The 19,329-nt window shown below is 31.6% G+C and overlaps 1 protein-coding gene across 5 annotated transcripts; it reads right to left on the reverse strand.

Annotated features, from left to right (window-relative positions):
- Positions 1–568: 568 nt before the first annotated feature.
- On the reverse strand, positions 569–19,026 carry LOC134685272 (uncharacterized). 5 transcript variants are annotated; one of them, XM_063544873.1, is made up of 2 exons: positions 7,881–8,017; positions 569–1,658 (listed from the first exon to the last, which is right to left on the reverse strand). In XM_063544873.1, the coding sequence occupies exon 2, from the start codon at positions 1,624–1,626 to the stop codon at positions 769–771; it is 858 nt and encodes a 285-aa protein (XP_063400943.1). In that variant the 5' UTR covers positions 1,627–1,658; positions 7,881–8,017; the 3' UTR covers positions 569–768. The 5 variants fall into 5 exon arrangements, with proteins under 5 accessions (XP_063400943.1, XP_063400941.1, XP_063400944.1 ...); XM_063544871.1 differs by lacking the exon at positions 7,881–8,017 and adding an exon at positions 3,672–4,063; XM_063544874.1 differs by lacking the exon at positions 7,881–8,017 and adding an exon at positions 3,223–3,484.
- Between the last annotated feature and the right edge of the window lie 303 nt (positions 19,027–19,329).

The following is a 19,329-nucleotide window of genomic DNA, read 5'->3' on the forward strand; positions in this document are numbered from 1 at the left end:
TTAATTTCTGTGATATTATGCTAGTTCACACGTAATTCGAATTCGATTCGCATTAACTAATTCGAATTAGTTTAATTCTCATTCGAAACGTTTTACGTCCTAACGTCAATTCTAATTCGAATTACAATGCGCGTCAAATTCGCTGCACTGTCTAAACGACGTTAACATTTAATTCGTATCAACAAAAACGTATTTCAATATTCGAATTGGGTAATTCGAATTAGCTAATTCGAATCAATTCGAATTTAAAAAGAAGATTGTTTGAACGCGATTAGCGAATTCGATTCGCATTCGATTCGAATTCAATTCGTTGTTAATTTCTGTGCCATTTGGTTTCTTGTGGGAAATTGTCTCATTGGCAATCATACTACACCTTATTTTTATTTTTTCGTTTATTGTTGTATAGTCCGCCCGCATGCATTGATTCAAATTTGTTATTTCGGGGCATTTTATAGCTGAATATGTAGTAAAGGGTTTTCTCATCGTTGAAGGCCGTACGATGACCATGATTTGTTAACTTCTTTGTGATTTGGTCTCTGGTGAAGAGTTTTCTCACTTGTATTTTTACAAAATATCTTCTGATTTGTATATCTATCGTAAATATATATGGAAAAAAAAATCTTTATTAAACTTTAATTTAATAGCACGGACAATGAGTATCCTTGAGCAATGGAAAAGTTGATAAAGTTTTCCGCAGGCGTGACGATTTTCTGTGATGGTCAGAATGGAATAAATAATATTTGAATCTTAAATTCATTTAAGTTCTAGTTAATGAATCACTTCATCATGATCCTCGTCATGATCATTTTCATGATTACTATCATGATCTTCTACCTCAATCATAGTTTCGGATTTTTTAGTGTCATTAATTTTGGTATTCACCGGTAACACGTGTACCGTTCGTGAAAATCTTGGACTTCTGTAGCTAGGGCTTAATTCGTTTAACCCATCACTTTCTATATCAATTCTCGCTAAAGAATTGGCTAGTCCTTGAAATCTCGGATCTTCAGATGCTCTGTTATAAAACGAATGCATTGGTACAAATTCTGAAAAAATTCCATCATTATCAATTGTATGAAATATTTGCGTTTGTCCATTAGCCTCTTTCAGTTTAAAAATCACATGTTTGCCATTTGTTTGGAGTTCCGGAAGTTTAAGCACCTCTAGATCAGAAACCGAAAATGCACTTTTAGTTCTTGAATCATTATTAAATGAACTTGCTTGTACGTTTGGTGGTCTATAGGAATATTCACTAGAAAGTCTACTTAGTATTCTGTTTTCTTTTGTATTATGCTGAATATCCGGTAATGATATATTATTATCCGCCATGTGCTGTTGACGTTTTTTCTGCCTCCAAAGAAAAGAGCGTTTGTGTAAGTCTAGTATTCGTCGTACACGGTTTTGTTCTATTTTTATATGTGAAAGTTTAACGTCCAGTTGTTGTTGTTGTGTTGCGTTGTCATACAAGAGAACTCTGGATATATTCGATTTTGGCAGAGTGCTGCGTTTTCTCTTCCCATAATTAGGCATGATTCTTGGTGGATTATGCATATACGACAAGGACGATGATTCTTTTCCATTTGGCTGCAGATCGGCTTCATTCACTTTTGCTTGTTGAGATGTCATTTTGCCAGACTATGAACTATAATCCTTGTTGTCTGCAAAAGAATAAAAACAAATTTATAAAGGTAAAACAGTATTCATAATTCTGCGTATCATATTTGTTTGTGATTTAGTATACTAGTAAACCAGGCTGTTGTAGGTTTTCTCGTTTGAATCATTTCGCACTTGTCATTTCTGATCCTTTTATAGCTTAGTATAAAGTGTGGTTTTAGCTGCTTGTTGGAGGCTTATATATGCCGACCTATAGTTGTTGACTTCTATGTCATTTGGTCTCTGTTGGAGAGTTGTATTATTATTAATCATACCATGGAAGTATTACATGTACATTGACAATATAATACTTCCATGATCATCTTCTAAATATATCTCCATGCTGAATGCATTAAATAGTTAACAATAGCAGAACTGTAAAGAAATTTCGTGAAAGAAATACTTTCATCGTATATTTTTGCTGACAAGCGTATGATATAAAAAAAAAAAACACCAGTAAGTATTTAAAAGTACATAACCATAGACTTACTTACTATTCTATGTGGAATAGCTTATTAATGAGGCAAGTATGTGCCCTTCCACCCCATCTCAAACATGTCTGTGAGATTGGAATTAATAAGGGTGTATCTAAATGTCGAATAATAATTTGTGCATTTTGAATTACATGGTCTTTCAATATTCGATCTATATGAGGAACGAGTGGGCGTACATTTGATCCATGTTGTATGTATTTAAACGAAATTAAATGTGTTTTCAACTCAAACCCAGTTATGTAGGGTAAATATTCAATAATTAATAAGGTTGTATAATAGTAAACCTTTATGCAGCTCTAACAATTGGTTTTCATACAAATGTGAATTGCAAGTTAAGAGTAATTAAAGAATTCTATCTTCTTAATCTAAAGATCGCGTGTTTTCATGAAATTGTATTTAAATGTGTGTATCCAAGGACGTTTTTTATATCTCTATTATTCGTCTTCTTATCGTTTAACGTTAAAAAGTATGAAATACATCAACTTTAAAAGTGAGAAAAATTGTTTACTTTCTTTAAAAGGTTGTCAAAAATAATATAATGTACGTAAATCTGACGGGGATATTAAGTACATACGAAGAACACTTCAACCAGGATTTATGGTTAACCGATGGTAAACCACCTTGATATTTACAAGTGCTTGTATTTTTTTAGCATCTATAACTAGCCACAGAACCGTAGCTTTTATGGTCCTTATTGATTTTTTTTGACAATTTGAGGTCCGCAAACGGTCAAAAATTATCAGGACCAGCTCGCTTGGATAATATATATACAGTCTTTTATAGTAATGATGCTATACTTTATAAATATATGCGATCGAATTTTGGGACCCAAATAATTCTACTTGTTGCTTTCAAAACAACATCCATTACTAGTATTTGTACTATCATTGAATACCTTTTAGTCTTTTTTTTACATTATGAAATAGAAAACATAGATGAGTACGATTTAATGACCCCTACAATTTGAATGAAAAGCTTTCGAGAGCCAAACTAATGATCGATTTAATAATAAATTCTGAAATATTATATATGCATATCCGTAAACTCAATTAATAATCAAAAATAAAATTGATACCTGTCCTCGAATAGTATTTCCAATGAAGTAACGATTAAAGCAATATATACGAGAAGATATGGTATGAGTGCCAATTAACGAGACAACTCTCTGTCTAAGTCACAATTTGTAAAAGTAAAACATTATAGGTCAAAGTACGGTCACTAACTAATTCCTTTTTTTGGTAAGTTATTTACATGACTGTACGCATTGAAATTCGAATTCACTATATTTCTTTTTTATTTTTCGATCAATTATAACATTTTTCAACGCACCTGCCACATTCATAACATAGTAATTATAGTTAATGTTTATCTTGTCCTACCTTTAATCGAGGTTGCTATCTAAACTACATCATTTATTCTCTCATATTTATCCATAAAGACAGTCACATGTCATGTCTATGTTTGTATATCAAATCTTACTTCAGAACTATCTAATAAAAAAGTGTGTGCTGTGATTATACTAACCAGGCAGGAGATCTGCAATTAAAATGTATTGAAGGTGTCGTTCAATTACTTTCCTATTTATGAGAGATTTAAATTCTGTGTTCCATGAATCAAATCGTCCTATGAACTCAATAGCTCTCAGTGTCACTTCATTGCATCATAACTAAGCTGTTATATTTTTCTTTCCGAATGCAATATGGAAATACATAGCTGTATTCATTTCAATTCAATGCAGTTACACTTTATGATTTCAAATTATTATTAAACATAATCGTTAGGTACTTGTATATCATTGTCGCGTATGCTAGTTTACTTCAAGTTTGAAAAGAAATTAAATAACAAAAATACCGAACTCCTTTATCAAATGACGATATCAATATTTAACTGAGAATTACAAATTATCGCTGTTCTGACTATTTTTTAACTAATAAAAATTGCCATGTTGCTCATATTTAATAATACCTGGAAGTTATACACGTATAAACGAATTAATGGCAGATATTAAATAGTCTAACAGTTCATTGGCTTATGTTTCAATATAACATTTAACACATTCTACTTCATAATACAATTGTCTTCATTATCTATCTGCGAGGTTCGATATTTTATGTCAAATTAGTATACCCGATAAATACGGTAATTGTCATTTTGTAATGACGGTTGTGTGGAAATATTATTGACAATGAGATTGGGAACAAGCGCCCAAATTAAATGAAATAGAAATATCGAGATGTGGTATGATCGCCAATGACACAACTATCCACCAAAGTTCAAATAATGTTGATGTAAGCAAGTACATGAAAATACAACTGTACGGCCTTCAACAATGAGAAAATTGCATAACGTGTATGTTAGGCTATAAAAGGTCCCGACATGATCAATTTGAAACAATTCATTTGAGAAAACTAACGGCATGATTTATAACAAAATAAATTATATCAAGACAAAAAAAGTGAACCACAAAGTATGAATCTCAGATAAAAAAAAATACTGACATTGGTTTTATATGCATGGTATTAAAACAATAAAACAATCATGAATTGCAATTCTAGCAGAGTTTTTACCTTCAGAACTAAAACAAGAACATAAAAGACTTAAGACTTGTGGTGAAATTTATCTTAAAAAGTGCATTTTTGTGCTTTCAGATGTGCCATAAGGTAGCACTCCACAGTTAGAAAATAAGATTAAAAATGAGCCACAAAATGTTTTATCATGTCCTATTCCTGGATTTCTAATACATTAACCTTACTGTTTGTGTTGAACATGTGCATATGTATGTAATCAGTATCTCCCATAGAATTGATTTTTCAAAGTTAAAAGGGTGAAAAATAATTCCTTTTATGTGTATCCATGGCAACATTCTGCATTTATTTACAATAAAATATTCCAAAAAGGGGGGTAAACATGTCACATATCCCGCAAAAATTTGGATCAAACTAGAATTTCAATGCCTTTGAGTGATACCTTTTTAGAAACTGTTTGCATAGATCTTCCTAATGTTCAAATAAAAAATGGGTGTCTTTCGCCTCATTTTTTCGTAAAATCTAATCACAAAGTTCGTGCTACAAAAAGTTGGAAAAAAACATTACAATAATTGCCAGACCAATGTATGGTATGGGCATGCAAATACGGACTGTCATACAGAAAACAGCCTATATTACATGCATTACATAATCTTGATGTTCATATAAACCTAATACGAAGGCTATTTTAGTACTCAGCTATCCAAAAATGAATTTTATTTCACACTAGCTCTCATATTTTAAAAATCCACAGGGGCCAAAATGCGAAACTACACACCTAACTGTGGAGTGCTACCTTAAGGTGAAATTTTTCCCCTCCTGCCTCAATTTTTAGTATATTTTCTATGTTCTACTAGCTGCTACGACTAAAATGGTACCTTAGTTTTTAAAATTGGTTCAGTAATAAAGATTTTATGAAGGTTAGCAGTTGATGTTGAAACGCGACAAAAAGTGGTTGAAAAATAAATGCTGGATCATAGTGAAAAACTTCAAGTCTGTCTCATTTTTGGGGTAATATTAAAAAACTTTTCCCTTTTTTCTGTTTAAAATCATAAAACTACATTAAAAGAGGAAAAATTATACAACTTTTAGGTATTTGAATGCACTTATATGTCAATTTTTCTGTAAATAGCATACCTAACCTTGTTTTAGAAGCTCTCAAGCAGGGTATAAATTTCTAACAGTACTGGCATCATTAAATTTAATTAATGCCAAATTATAATATAAAATCTTGCTAAAAATGTTTATTTGACTTATTCGCATTCAAAAATTTAAAGCGATACATTCTGAGGATAGCATATAAAGCGCAATATTTGGTTACAAGAGCGAAGCTAACGGAGTACAAATTTAAGACCGCAACATGTCTAAGTGTCAAAATGTGTATATTTGGTTGCTAAGGTCAGTATTACTTAAAACAAATGCAACCGTCGTGTTGTTCCTAGCTTAAATAAAGTATCTGTAGACCAATTTGATTAAATTCATATCTAAAAAAAATCCGAATAAATATCAACAAAGCCAGTTGTGAAGCTCTAAACACATTTTGGATTTGTATTATGTTTAGAGGATCATATCCAAGCTATTCTTCATTACACTTATAAAGACGGTATTTATTATTAAAAAAAATTTCGATGATTATATAAACTTGATTAATTTCATCACATGTTTTCATTTTCGATATTGAATGATCTTAACAAGATTTCTATAATAGTTAATTCAGATATAACCTTTAAATTATTTGTAGTGATTCCATGTTTTGCTTTATTTCTTCAATTTAGTATAAAAAGAAATTAACACAACAATACAGATCTGTCAATCAAGCTATGAAGAGTTTTATAAAGTATAACTTAATTTATTCAAATCATGCTCTATGATGTTATGGAATAGTGGTTGCTCTATGATATCATTCCAAATTGAAGAACTTTTCTAGAATATTGTTTCCATTGAACGAAATATTAAAGTATATTTGTGCCTATCAGAAACAAGGGTGTATAATATGCGATCCATCAAGAACAAATATTATAGAAATTATTATTTCAGGGGGAGAGCAGTTAGAAGGAACACATATTAAATGATACGTGCAACTTATATAAGAATGCATGTTGATTGATATGTTTGTGTATAAATAATGTTAGTTTCACATAAATACTATATCATAAATTCTAAAGCTTAATTTTCGGAGGCACTTTCTGCCTGCTTAGTATGTTTTAGAATGACTGACAAAAGTCAATGTGACCTCTTTTGTATGTGCGTTCGTCAGTTTGCTGTAATCATCTGTAACAATTTTGTCCCAACTCATAGAAGCAACTGTAACTATATTTATATATACACAGAAGATGTGGTATGATTGCCAATGAGACAACTCTCAACAAGAGACAAAAATGACACAGAAATTAACAACTATGGGTCACCGTACGGCCTTCAATAATTAGCAAAGCCGAAACCGCATAGTCAGCTATAAAAGGTCCCGAAATGACAATGTAAAACAACTCAAACGAGTAAAACTGACGGCCTAAGCCCTTATTTATGTAAACAATGAACGAAAAACAAAATATGTAACACATAATCAAACGACAACCACTGAATTACAGGCTCCTGGCTTGTGACAGGAACATACATACACAATGGGGCTGGATTTAACCTGTTAGCGAGATCCTTACCCTCCCCCTAACCTGGGACAGCAGTTTAACAGTTGATAAAGGCATAACTCATCAGATGGACAAAAATAAGTGGATCCTTTTTCTACGAACGGTTTTACTAAAGTTTGTTATTTTGACCTCCACATTTGACCTAAACTCAAACTTAGACGCTTAAACTAAAATTAGATCAACCTGAGAACTACGAAACAAAATGAAAAAAAAGAATCGCAGACAAGACGTAAAATGCAAGTGAATTTGGTGCCCACTTGACTTAACACTATCAAGACGATTAGTTTTATATTCATGCCTGTGAACTATACAAGGAAAAAATAATCGCGACACCATTAGAAACAGGGCAAAATAGGATCAATTTTAATTATCTACTACGTATTTAATATCTGCGAACGACTAAATATGATCCCAACAGCAGCTAACATAGTACTGATATCACCTGAATATCCAATGCTACCTCAGTTCCAAAAACGTACAGCCTTATGTACTGATGTTTTAAAAGTTTTGTTCGTTTTGTAATTATACAAAACGGCGTAAGAAATTTTACAGTTTATACTCACAACTAAGGAACTATGCATATCCACGCAATTATATACTCCCACAAAGCAAGTTTCACATGGCAGATTTATATACTTTTTATTCCATTTCATTATGAAAATCCCGCTCGGTCATCGATCATATTGTTATTTTACATTATAAATTCTGTATTATCTAAGGTTTTCGTCAAGTGGTCTACTTAAAAGTATGATAAGTAATTTATGATATCAGAAGTAAATCTTCTGTTAAGATATGAGCTATATTTGACACATTTTTGTCTTTATTTGTTTCTCTTTATCTCTAAATAGTAATAAAATTGTGATATAAGTGTGAAATAAATATTCGAAATCGACAATGCAGTACCATGCAATGCAAATCAAAAAAATATTTACTTACTATCAAAGGTTGGAATAATAGCCTATGGGACCTTACATTTTTCATTTTAATAATTATATAGATATGTGGTATAGTTGACAATGATACAGTAAAATCTGGGACAAATTCTGGGACAAAAAAAAAGATGAAAACTTCCACTTCATTTGTACTCTGATGGATTGATGTCTTATTGGCAATCATACCAAATTATTTTTTACATACATAAGTGTCGACGTACTGCCTTGGACAATGAAAAAAAAAACATTTTTGCTCTAAAAAAAATTTCAAACTTGTGGATTTTCATTTTTTGCCTGGACCATCACTGAAAAGAAAAAAAATGTCTAAATGGGCATCTGGTGCATTAAAATGTGTACCGTTAATATTATTTGCACTCAACACTCGTATATGTTATCAATTTCCAAAATACTGACGCCCTTGTGTGACCCTGACGATTTTCAATTACACATTATGTTGAAAGCTGTAAAATGTATATAAAATTTGAATTGATTTTTAGTCAAATAAAATATTATAATTTATCGCTATTTTGTGCATTTTTCGTTTGATCTTTTTTTGTGATAATTTTCATATCATGCTACTCGCTTGAGATGGAATAATTATCACTAGAAACTAAGGAGGCCACGTGGCGTTGCTAACGAAATTGACATGAACATGATAAAATTGACAACGTCGTCATATGTAAAATAGCTATAAATAGATTATCATTGGTCATCTCAACTCGATTGCTTTTCTCACTTTCGCTGTACCAGCTCAAGCGAGAAAATCAATCTCGTTGAGATGATCAACGATAATCTATAATTATAGATGAAAACAATCGGAACATGACCCATACATGGAAGAGACAGTATTACATTATTTCATTATTGAGCCACTTATTTGAAATTATTGACATTCATATTATTACCTTTTTCCGTCAGAAACCTTATAAACAACTGAATACAACATATTTTATTTTTAGAAATGCGTCGAGACAAGAAAGAAATATAAAAACAGACTACCGACCTGTATGACCTGGCTTCAACACAAACTCCATTCGAGAACTAAAAAAAACATAATCACAATGTGTTTGATTTGTGACAGCGTGGGGAACATAGGGCTGGATTTCAGAGTCCTTTCGCCTTTTCAGATGGGATGATAGGTCAAGCTCTTTTGACTTAATTGCCCCAATTTTAGATTTGAAGTAAAGAGACCAGATATTGGACACGGTATACATTTGCCAACTTTTCATTGACACGACACCCAAGTTAGTATAAATTTGATCCTAGTGATCTAACATGTAAAGTACTAGTACTGCTGTTTGACAGAAACACACACCCAACTACAGAGTCTTCTAACTTTCAGTAAACATTTCTGAAGGTAAGCATTGTTTATTGTGCTGTTAACGTTGATGTTTACTGTAAATATCTACCAAACACGATTTTTAAACTTCAGATGTATTTTTGTTCAAGTTGAAGTTATTTATGAATACTAATTTAGTGGGAAAATATGCATGCATTATTCATATCAATTTTGTAAACACAGTCCTATATCAAAAACAAAAGAAATGTGAGTCAATTATTGAATGGACGAGCTTAGGCCATCCTTAAGCAACTGTTCAACCACACGTTTTAGAGTGCATTTTTTTTTCTAACCAAACTTTTGTGAACTCTGTGTAGCGTTTGTCATTGTTTTCTAAACGCTTCAAAAGTAGAAACAATTACATCGTTTAATCAGTGTTTACTGACACTGTTTGAACTCTCAATGATGCATGCACATATTGTTACTTATTACAAAAGTAGAAACAAATACATAGTTAAATCAGGTTGGAGTTAGAAACAAATGTAGCGTTTATACTAACAAACGTTGAACGACAAATTGTAGATGCATTTTTAGCGAGTGTATAGTTTGTCAAAGTTTATGCGCACGCTAAAAATGTGTCTGCAGTTTGTCGTTTGTCGTTTGTCGTTTGTTAGTACTTGTGTCTAAATTCAAGCTAATCAAACGATGTATGTGATTCTACGTTATTAAAAAGTCTGTTTACCAACAACATGTGCATGCATTATTGTAAGCTCAAACAGGGTCATTAAAGACTTAGTAAACGATGTATTTGTTTTTACTTCTGTAGTGTTTAGAAAATAACAACAAACGCTAAACAACGTTTACAAAATTTTGGTTAGAAAGAAATGCGACCATAGACTGAGCACGAAATTTTCAAAGTGTTTGGTCAGTCTAAAAGAGTCGAACCTTTCTAAGTACGTATATATATATTCTTACATCTTATTTTAGTACGACGGCAGGCGCGGATCCAGAGGGGGGGGGGGGGTCCGGGGGTTCGAACCCCCTTTTTTTGGGACGATAAATGCATTTGAATGGGGACATATAGTTGGAACCCCCCCCCCCCCCCCCCCTTTGTCCTGGGTTAAGACCCCCCTTTTTTTAAATGGCTGGATCCGCCCCTGGACGGCATAATGAAGGCCACGAAAAGATGAAATGTAAGTATGCAATATAGATATTGAAAAGCAATATACTATGCATCGGGTTTCAAAAGAGTTAGTCCGTCTAAAAGAATCTGACATATCTAAATACGTATATGTATTCGTGCATCTTATAATAGTATGATGGCATAACTAAGGCCACAAAAAGTTTAAATGTACTATGCCATATAGATATTGAAATGTTATATCCTTATTCATGTAATTTTTTCCTCACTATTTTTGTTTGAACAGTTATAATAGATTCACATTGGGTTATCCCAATGTTTACAAACTATCAATAATTTCTGACAGCGATTCACTTCAAATTTGTGATAGTATTGTCAACTATTCAAACTTAAAAGATTAAGAATAAATTAACAGTTTCAAACATTATTGCATTTCACAGATAATCCAATAGATGAAAATACTACTATGAATTGAACATAGTACATTAAAATAGGAAAATAATGGCTTCTTTGACATATTTAAAAAAAATGTTATCTGTAAATTTCGATAGAAATGCCAGATTATAAAAAAAAACATCGATAAAATTTTGTTGAGTTTTATTATTCCATTGCTACAAGGTTCTTATTCGACCAGTTGATCTAGCAGCAAAGTATACACCAGTATCATGGGCGGATCCAGCTATTTTAAAAAGGGGAGATCCCAACCCAGGACAAAAGGGGTGTGTCCTCATTCAAATGCATTGATCGGCCAAAAGAAAGGGGGTTCCGACCCCGGACCCCCCATGGATCCGCCAATGAGTATTGCTAACTTCTACAATACCTGTTGATAAGTTGATAATTCAGGTCCTTAGTATGCATAAAGTATTTGCAACTACATGTAGACGTTAAGAAAAAAAACCAATCGATCAATCAATAAGTAAACAGATATATTTTTTTTTCCAAATTTTGATGCCTTTTGTCTCAGAAGGCATATCATTTTGGATTATTTTCCTATTTTAATGTATGTTCAATTCACTGAGAGTATACAACATATTATTTATGTTTGATCTGATTGCGTTACAGTAATTAGATAGATAGTATATGTACATACTTTTAAACACAATTTAACTAAAAATGAACGCCCTTTGGTCCAATTAATCAATGTACAATATAAAAAGATTTTGAGCTGCAAATAAAATAAACCTTTTGAGTGTTTACGTTAGGCATATTATCTGTCAATGTAAAATATGAAGGACTTGCATGTTGTGATCTTTTCACTTGAAATTATAAAAGATTTTAAAGAAAACAATAGGATACATGATAATGGAAGGTAGTTACAATTTGAAACTATATTTGTTTTCACTATATGTATAACATGTTCAATTTGATGGTAATTGCAGGTACAACAAGAACCTTGTCTTTTGATATTATAGGTATGACTCCGTTGTAGTAGACACAAAATCAAATATACAATCTCTACAGCAATTGTTTGAACATCACTCAATTCTTTACCGTCTATTGTTGACTTTTCAAATGTGTATAGAAATGCCTTGGTTGTAATTCGATACGAGATCTTAAACGTACATGTAGTTTTATAAAACATCAATGTATTTGATTTTATATTGAGTCAAAGTTTTCAGTGCCGGAGCATTAACAAAACGTGTAGTATGTCTTACACATTCAATTAATATTGTAGTAGCAGTACTGTGCTTGATTTTGATTATTACATGTAGATGTAAACCATGATAGTTAAACAGAAGCTACATCAATGTATTGTAAGTGATGCAACTTCGGGAACAAACACAGAACGGACTGCAGATCCGTTTTTTTTAATAACCCTTTTTTTATTATTATTTCATCTAATTTTATTACCTCCCTCTGACAATCGGTGACTTTGGTGCAATCTTTATAATGGACGGACACACTAGTCGATATTATATCTGATTTTGTATTATTAAGATTAAATAGAAGTACATTTAAATGAACTGGTACATATTGTACCAGACTGTGACTGTGACTGCATCAAATATCATACTAAAGATCTAAAGTGAATACCAAAATATGAAGAAAATAAAATGAATATAATAATCATTTTAAACCAGGGGTTGTCTACTTTCAGTCAACTTTAATTGCATACTTTTACATGTTAAATTTAATGTATATGCTGAAAGAATAAAATGTAGGTTTTCGATATTATCAAAATGCAAATGAGTGAACCGGTATTTTATTGTGACGTTAGACAAACAGCAGCACCATCAGCAATTTCAGTGGTTGTAAAACTTTTAGGAACATTAAAGTTTAACATTATGATACATTACTTAAAAAAGAGGGACGAAAGATACCAGAGGGACAGTCAAACTCGTAAATCAAAAATAAACTGACAACGCCATGGCTAAAAATGAAAATTACAAACAGACAAACAATAGTACACATGCCACAACATAGAAAACTAAAGAATAAGCAACACGAAGCCAAAACTATAGCAAAAATATATAAAACAACCAAAAACATATGCATTATTGATGAAAAGATCTCCTAAGATTTAACGTCTTTTCCAATATCATACTATTCGTCATTTCAAATTAAGAGAAGCCTCAATTATTGGCTAAACTGCACTTAGATTTTAATTAGAAGGTTTGCAAGTAACTGGAAACAAAGCAAAACGAATATATTTATTTAATCTTACGTTAAGATCTATATTTGGAAACTTTGGACTAGGGGCTATAAGGGCCATTTTTGGCCCCACCCCCAAATATCAATTAATTTGTCATTCTGTAAGTCTATACCATAGACCTTCTGAAAATAATCGAATTTTAGGTTTAGCTCGTTTATTCTGTTGCCTAGCAACCACTGAAATGGCGGAGTTAAACTCAACAAATATGATTATTATACAGCTTTAATATATCTATATTTGAAATTGAACCTGTTTAGCATGTAGTGAACTTTACACTTGTACACTATTTAAATATTACATAATAAATTGCACATTTTTGCCAAATTCACGGTTGTTTCTCCCTAGCAACATATCTGTGCCCATGGCAACCACGATTTGTTTTCTATTTACAAGAATTAATTTTAAATATATTGAAACAGAAAGACAATTTAAGATGTAAATTGTAAAAAGAAACAAACTCCAAGGTAAATATTAAGGGGGAAAGCAATATTGAAACACCAACAAACAAAACAAAACACTGGGTATTACTGATATATACAGATTGTGCATCTGATGCTGGGTGGGGTCTCACTTATCAGCGACAAGAAGAATAATATAAAGACAAGACACATTTAGCGCTAAGAAATCTTAATATTGATTATCTTAAATAAATAGATACAGACACATGCATCAAAGGGTGTTTTCAAAATTCAGTGTATTTCCATGACAGTAGTTATGTTTCCGGAAGGGGATGGGGTTGAAGGGGGCACTTCTATTTACACCTTTTTAAGCTTGAATAAGTGAAAAATTAAGAAAACTATTAGATATATATGATATAACTTTTTTTCCTACGCAATTTATGAAAAGGTATATATTTTTAAAATGTAAAACTGGGTAAGGTGACAAAACAGCGGCACCCCTATCAATTAAGTATTGAAGTACACCCCCTCCCAACCCCATTCCCTCTAGACTTATGTAAAGGATCGTTAGGTTTAACTTTTCGAAATTCATCTTATTTTCATTATCTATTTCAGTCGTCCAGACTTATAACCGTATCATTCTATAGAATTACAAAACTGGAACATGCTACTATATCAAATAAATTTATATTTTTAGATTTTTTCTACATTCATTATATATATATATTATTTGTTTTATTGTAGTTTTTGTCAATTTGACTAGTTTACTTTTCGCCTTCACTAATCTTAGCGACGTATGACTTGGTCTTTGATCATCATGACAATATTCCTTATATATTCGTCAAAATTATTGAAAACAAGAATGTGTCTTTAGTACATGGATGCCCAAATCGCAAGACTAACAATGGCCAGGAAATCCTAGGTTAGGACAGGCCCAAAAAATCGGCAGATTTAAACATGTTATTTTTGCGATCTCAAACCCCCTCTCCCTTTACCTCTAGGCAAAGTAGAAAAAAAATCATACACACAATACACACAGTAAAATTTACTTCAAAAAAAGTCTGAGTCTGATGTCAGATTCAACTACCTGGACCAAACACTTAAACCTGAAGCGAGACACAAGGACAATCGGACGAACAGACTGAAATACGCACGGACGAACAGACGCATAGACCAGAAAACATAATGCCCACAAATGGGACTTAACAACAAAGCCGGGTCACATTTTAAAATTTACACTTCAATTTTACGTATGATTATAAAACTATTCAAAACATAACCTTTAAAAAGGTAACAGACATGTAGTATGCTTACAGACTTCAGGCTCTTGTTTCTATGCATGGAAAGGTCAATTATACATTTATATATACATTTGCAAATTTACAGATCTTACATTATTGGGTTGATGTTTAGACAAGTTGTATATACATAATGTACACAGCCATGTATCACCATCACTGCTGGTGATCCAATGAATACATCTGTTGTAGAGTTGTCACAGGCTCAGGCGTACTTATATAATTATATATACATGTTTATACGGATATATGGATAGTCTACCTTATGCCGTTTCCGTTTTTTTACCATCAAATTTTATAGAACTTGTTCTCTATGCACATTACCCACAAAGACACGTCCAATTGGAATATAGGTAGTTTCATTTTCGAAATAAATCTTGTGTTTCTCGCCAATTATGGAAATTTAAGTAAAATACACCGCCCCCCCACCCCACCCCCCTTTTCGTTACATAAATCATGGACCTGACCCTTATACCAGAGAGAGAAGATTGCCCCATTCAAACAACAAATTTTGAATTTATAATTAGCAAAAACATCAGAAATGTACAGATTTTGTTATATTGAAGGTCTATCTAAAATTTCATAATTAAAAAAAATGTCCTCAAAGTAGTTATTGACTCCCTTACACATGAAGTTCATTGCTATCGGATTTTTTTTAAGAAATTTAACTAGATAAACTTACGGAAATATAAATAGGAATACACTTTACATTCATAAACAAAAAAATAAGTTGCTATGGGCATAAGAATGTCTAAACTAAACTTTGTCAGATGAAAAGGTCCAATTTGGACCGCAAATTTCAGCTTTTTTTTGCTCCGCTTGGCTATGAAAAATATAAAATAAACTATCGCACCAAGCTTGCACCAAAAAGTTTTTTTATCAGAAGTTTGATATGTATGAACTTGTCAAAATGTTAAAATTTCTTATTGGTGCAAGCATGGTGCGGTGGTCAAAATTTAGAAAAACCATCAAATTTTCGGTATTTTTGCTTATTTTCCCAATTATGACGTCATTTGCACCTACCATTGTGACGTCATTGAACCTTTTTTAGTTAATAAAAACATTTTTTTTAAATCATTTACTCATATTCTAATAATTTATGGAGAAAAATCTGCTCTGTTAGAATTTTTATTATCTTGTAAATCTGGGGCCATTCTAGGCCATTAAAGCCCCTACTCCAAATTTTACGACATTGTTATATGTTTCGTAAGTTTGTGCATTAGTGTGGTTTCAGTCTTATTGTTAAACCCAAAATAGGTCTAAAGGACGCACTTAAAATAGTTTAAATGTCTCATTTAATATATATTTGTATACACAAACTAATTTTGCTGACCCAGACAACATACGGTTAATTGAACTTAACTTAAATAAACTTTCAATTTCCTTTATTGGGAAACATGTTTCGTTTTTAAATCATAGATATTTCTTTGACATGATATACTCTTGGTTGTTTAAATGATTTGTTTAGGAGGCAGACTTTGCTTGTTTTGGAATCTTGGCTATTAATTTCAAGTGTTTGTTATTGTTATATGATGATTTATCCGAATAAATACTGTTAAAACTAACATGGATTAAGTTATTTCTGGTTTGATTTACTAGTAACTGTTTCACACCAAGACTATAAATTTGCAATCGGTCTTCTTTGTAAGTTGATATAAGATTGATTTTTCATAGGAAAGAACACATTTAACAAACACATCATCTGATATTATTGTGAACGTAGTCAAATAGATGGAGTTTGCGGATGAATGATTATACTATTGCATCATGTTGTAAGTGTTTTTCCCATACCAAATGGTCGAGAATCTATATGATTACCCTTACGTTATACCAAAAACAATTTACGATCACATTTCAGGCTATAATTTCATCGACAAATTTCTGTGACGTATATAATTTTTCTGACGTCAGACACTCAAATCAATCCATGTGTTCGTAGATAGATGTTTTTGTGTCCTGTTAAATTGTTCCTTTTAAAAGTTTTGGATTCTCATAAATTCTATGTATAACTTTTGGACTAGTTTGAATCTCGGTCTATTTCTATAATTTATTCTTACATACTTTTGATTTTTTAACCCTGTATGCGTTCATTGCCTATGTAAATTTTAAAATTGTTTATAATCCTGGTACTTTTGATAACTATTGTATGCACATTGAACGACAAATTTATGTGACGTATATAATTTTTCTGACGTCAGACACTCAAATCAATCCATGTGTTCGTAGATAGTAGATGTTTTTGTGTCCTGTTAAATTGTTCCTTTTAAAATTGTTATACGATGATGACTGATGTACCCATATTTTGACTATTTTATTAATTGTGACTGTTTATTTAACGCATCATGTAAATGTAGCGGAATTTGATGAGACTGTTATTAAAGTGAGAGGGTTAGCGCTATCGAACCAGGTTTAATCCACCATTTTCTACATTTGAAAATGCCTGTACCAAGTCAGGAATATGACAGTTCTTGTCCATTCGTTTTTGATGCGTTTTGTTTTTTGATTTTGCCATGTGATTATGGACTTTCCAAATTGATTTTCCCCTGAGTTCAGTATTTTTGTGATTTTACTTTTTTCATATGATAAGCATCAGCATTCGTTTCTCCAAATGTCATGTGACATAATGTCTTATTCCAGAATCAGATATGACGGAATGGTACGTGTTGTTCTCGCGAATTAAAAGCTGTCAATGGAAAATTGTATTTGCCTGTCTCAGTTTTGAGTTGTCATTAAGTTATGAAGCAGATTTTGGTACCTCTAGGTGTCCCGTCCATTAGTGCATTTTAGATACAAGTAATGAAATAAAGATTCAGGTTTAATGATAGACAGTTTTCTTGTTGTATTTTGTAAAAAAAAATAAAAAAAAAATTTGCTACGTGCAATTTATGAGTACAATCCAGAATATTATTGTATTTTATAAAAAAAAATTGCTACATGCAATCTATGAGTACAAAACTATGATGAAGCCATTTCAATTGATATCTTATAGTGTGTCTTTTTAAGCTGTGATGCTACACTATTGTTTCAGGTAAGGATGAAGGTTGGTACCTATTGAAATGTTAAATTTTTCATATAGATTAGTCCGTTAATTTCCCCGTTTGAATGGACTTACACTAGTCATGTTGGGCCCTTTATAGGTTGCTGTTAGGTGTGATTCAAGTCTCCGTGTTGAATACCGTACTTTGACCTATACTGATGTACTTTTACAAATTGTGACTTTGATGGAGACTTGTCTCATTGACACTCATACACACCTTCTAACACTCACCGTCTTCTCAACGGTGTCAAAATACTTTTTCTAAATCTATATCTATTTATCAGAAAACTACCGATAACGGTTCTAAGCCAGGGCTAAAATAATTCAATGTTGCATAGTAATTCAAACCGCATACCAATTTGAATTAGAATAAATCATTCGTCTAAATGAATCTAAATAGAAAATATGTTGACTTTTCATTTCATTGTTTAAAGTAGTAATGCCAATATTAAAATATAGTTTTGTGATCATACCTCTTTAATGTTTCCACAGTAAAATCATGTTCAATGTTGTAATGTGTAATGGTAGAAAGATTTTGATTTACACTTGTCATATGTATATAGTTGCCATGAATAATTTTACCTTTGCAAAATGTAAACTATATTTATTTCAAACTTATCAGATTTAATCATTAATATGTCTAGCTTATATCGAGTCATCGAATGCAGTTTCATTAATAACTAACAAGCATTAACAAACAGCAATGACAAAAACATACAAATAAACAATAACCTGAAAAAAAGTAATTCGCTTGATGAAAAAAACACCTAGAAAAAGGAATCATTTTGTTCTCTATTTAAATAAAAAAAATATTGGATATTAGATGTAAACGTACGTACCTGACTCGCATGTTTCCATTTACTATATCAACAGGACAACATCATAATATAGATCTGAAATGAAAACAAAATTATATATGATCTCATTCACCACGGTCTGACTACATTCCACAAAGACTTGTAACTTCTAACCATTTTATAATTATATCAATATGAACGCCAATCTGTATCTTTACAATGTATTATATTTGGGTATTAAGTAAAATCGCTCCTAATCGTGTTTACCTTATGCATAATCATGACAAAATTATATGACAGAGGTACGTTGTCGTGTATGATAATGTCTTTAATAAATATGTTTTTATTTTATTTTAATACCATTTTAATTAAATGTTTGAATATTTGAATATTTTCATAACCGAATTAATACTTCAAAATCTTTTTTTTTTAAACTTGATATGTGAATGATTGTCAAATCATTCACATATAATGCTT

This window comes from Mytilus trossulus, chromosome 9 (genome assembly GCF_036588685.1).
Source record: "Mytilus trossulus isolate FHL-02 chromosome 9, PNRI_Mtr1.1.1.hap1, whole genome shotgun sequence".
Classification (NCBI taxonomy): domain Eukaryota; kingdom Metazoa; phylum Mollusca; class Bivalvia; order Mytilida; family Mytilidae; genus Mytilus; species Mytilus trossulus.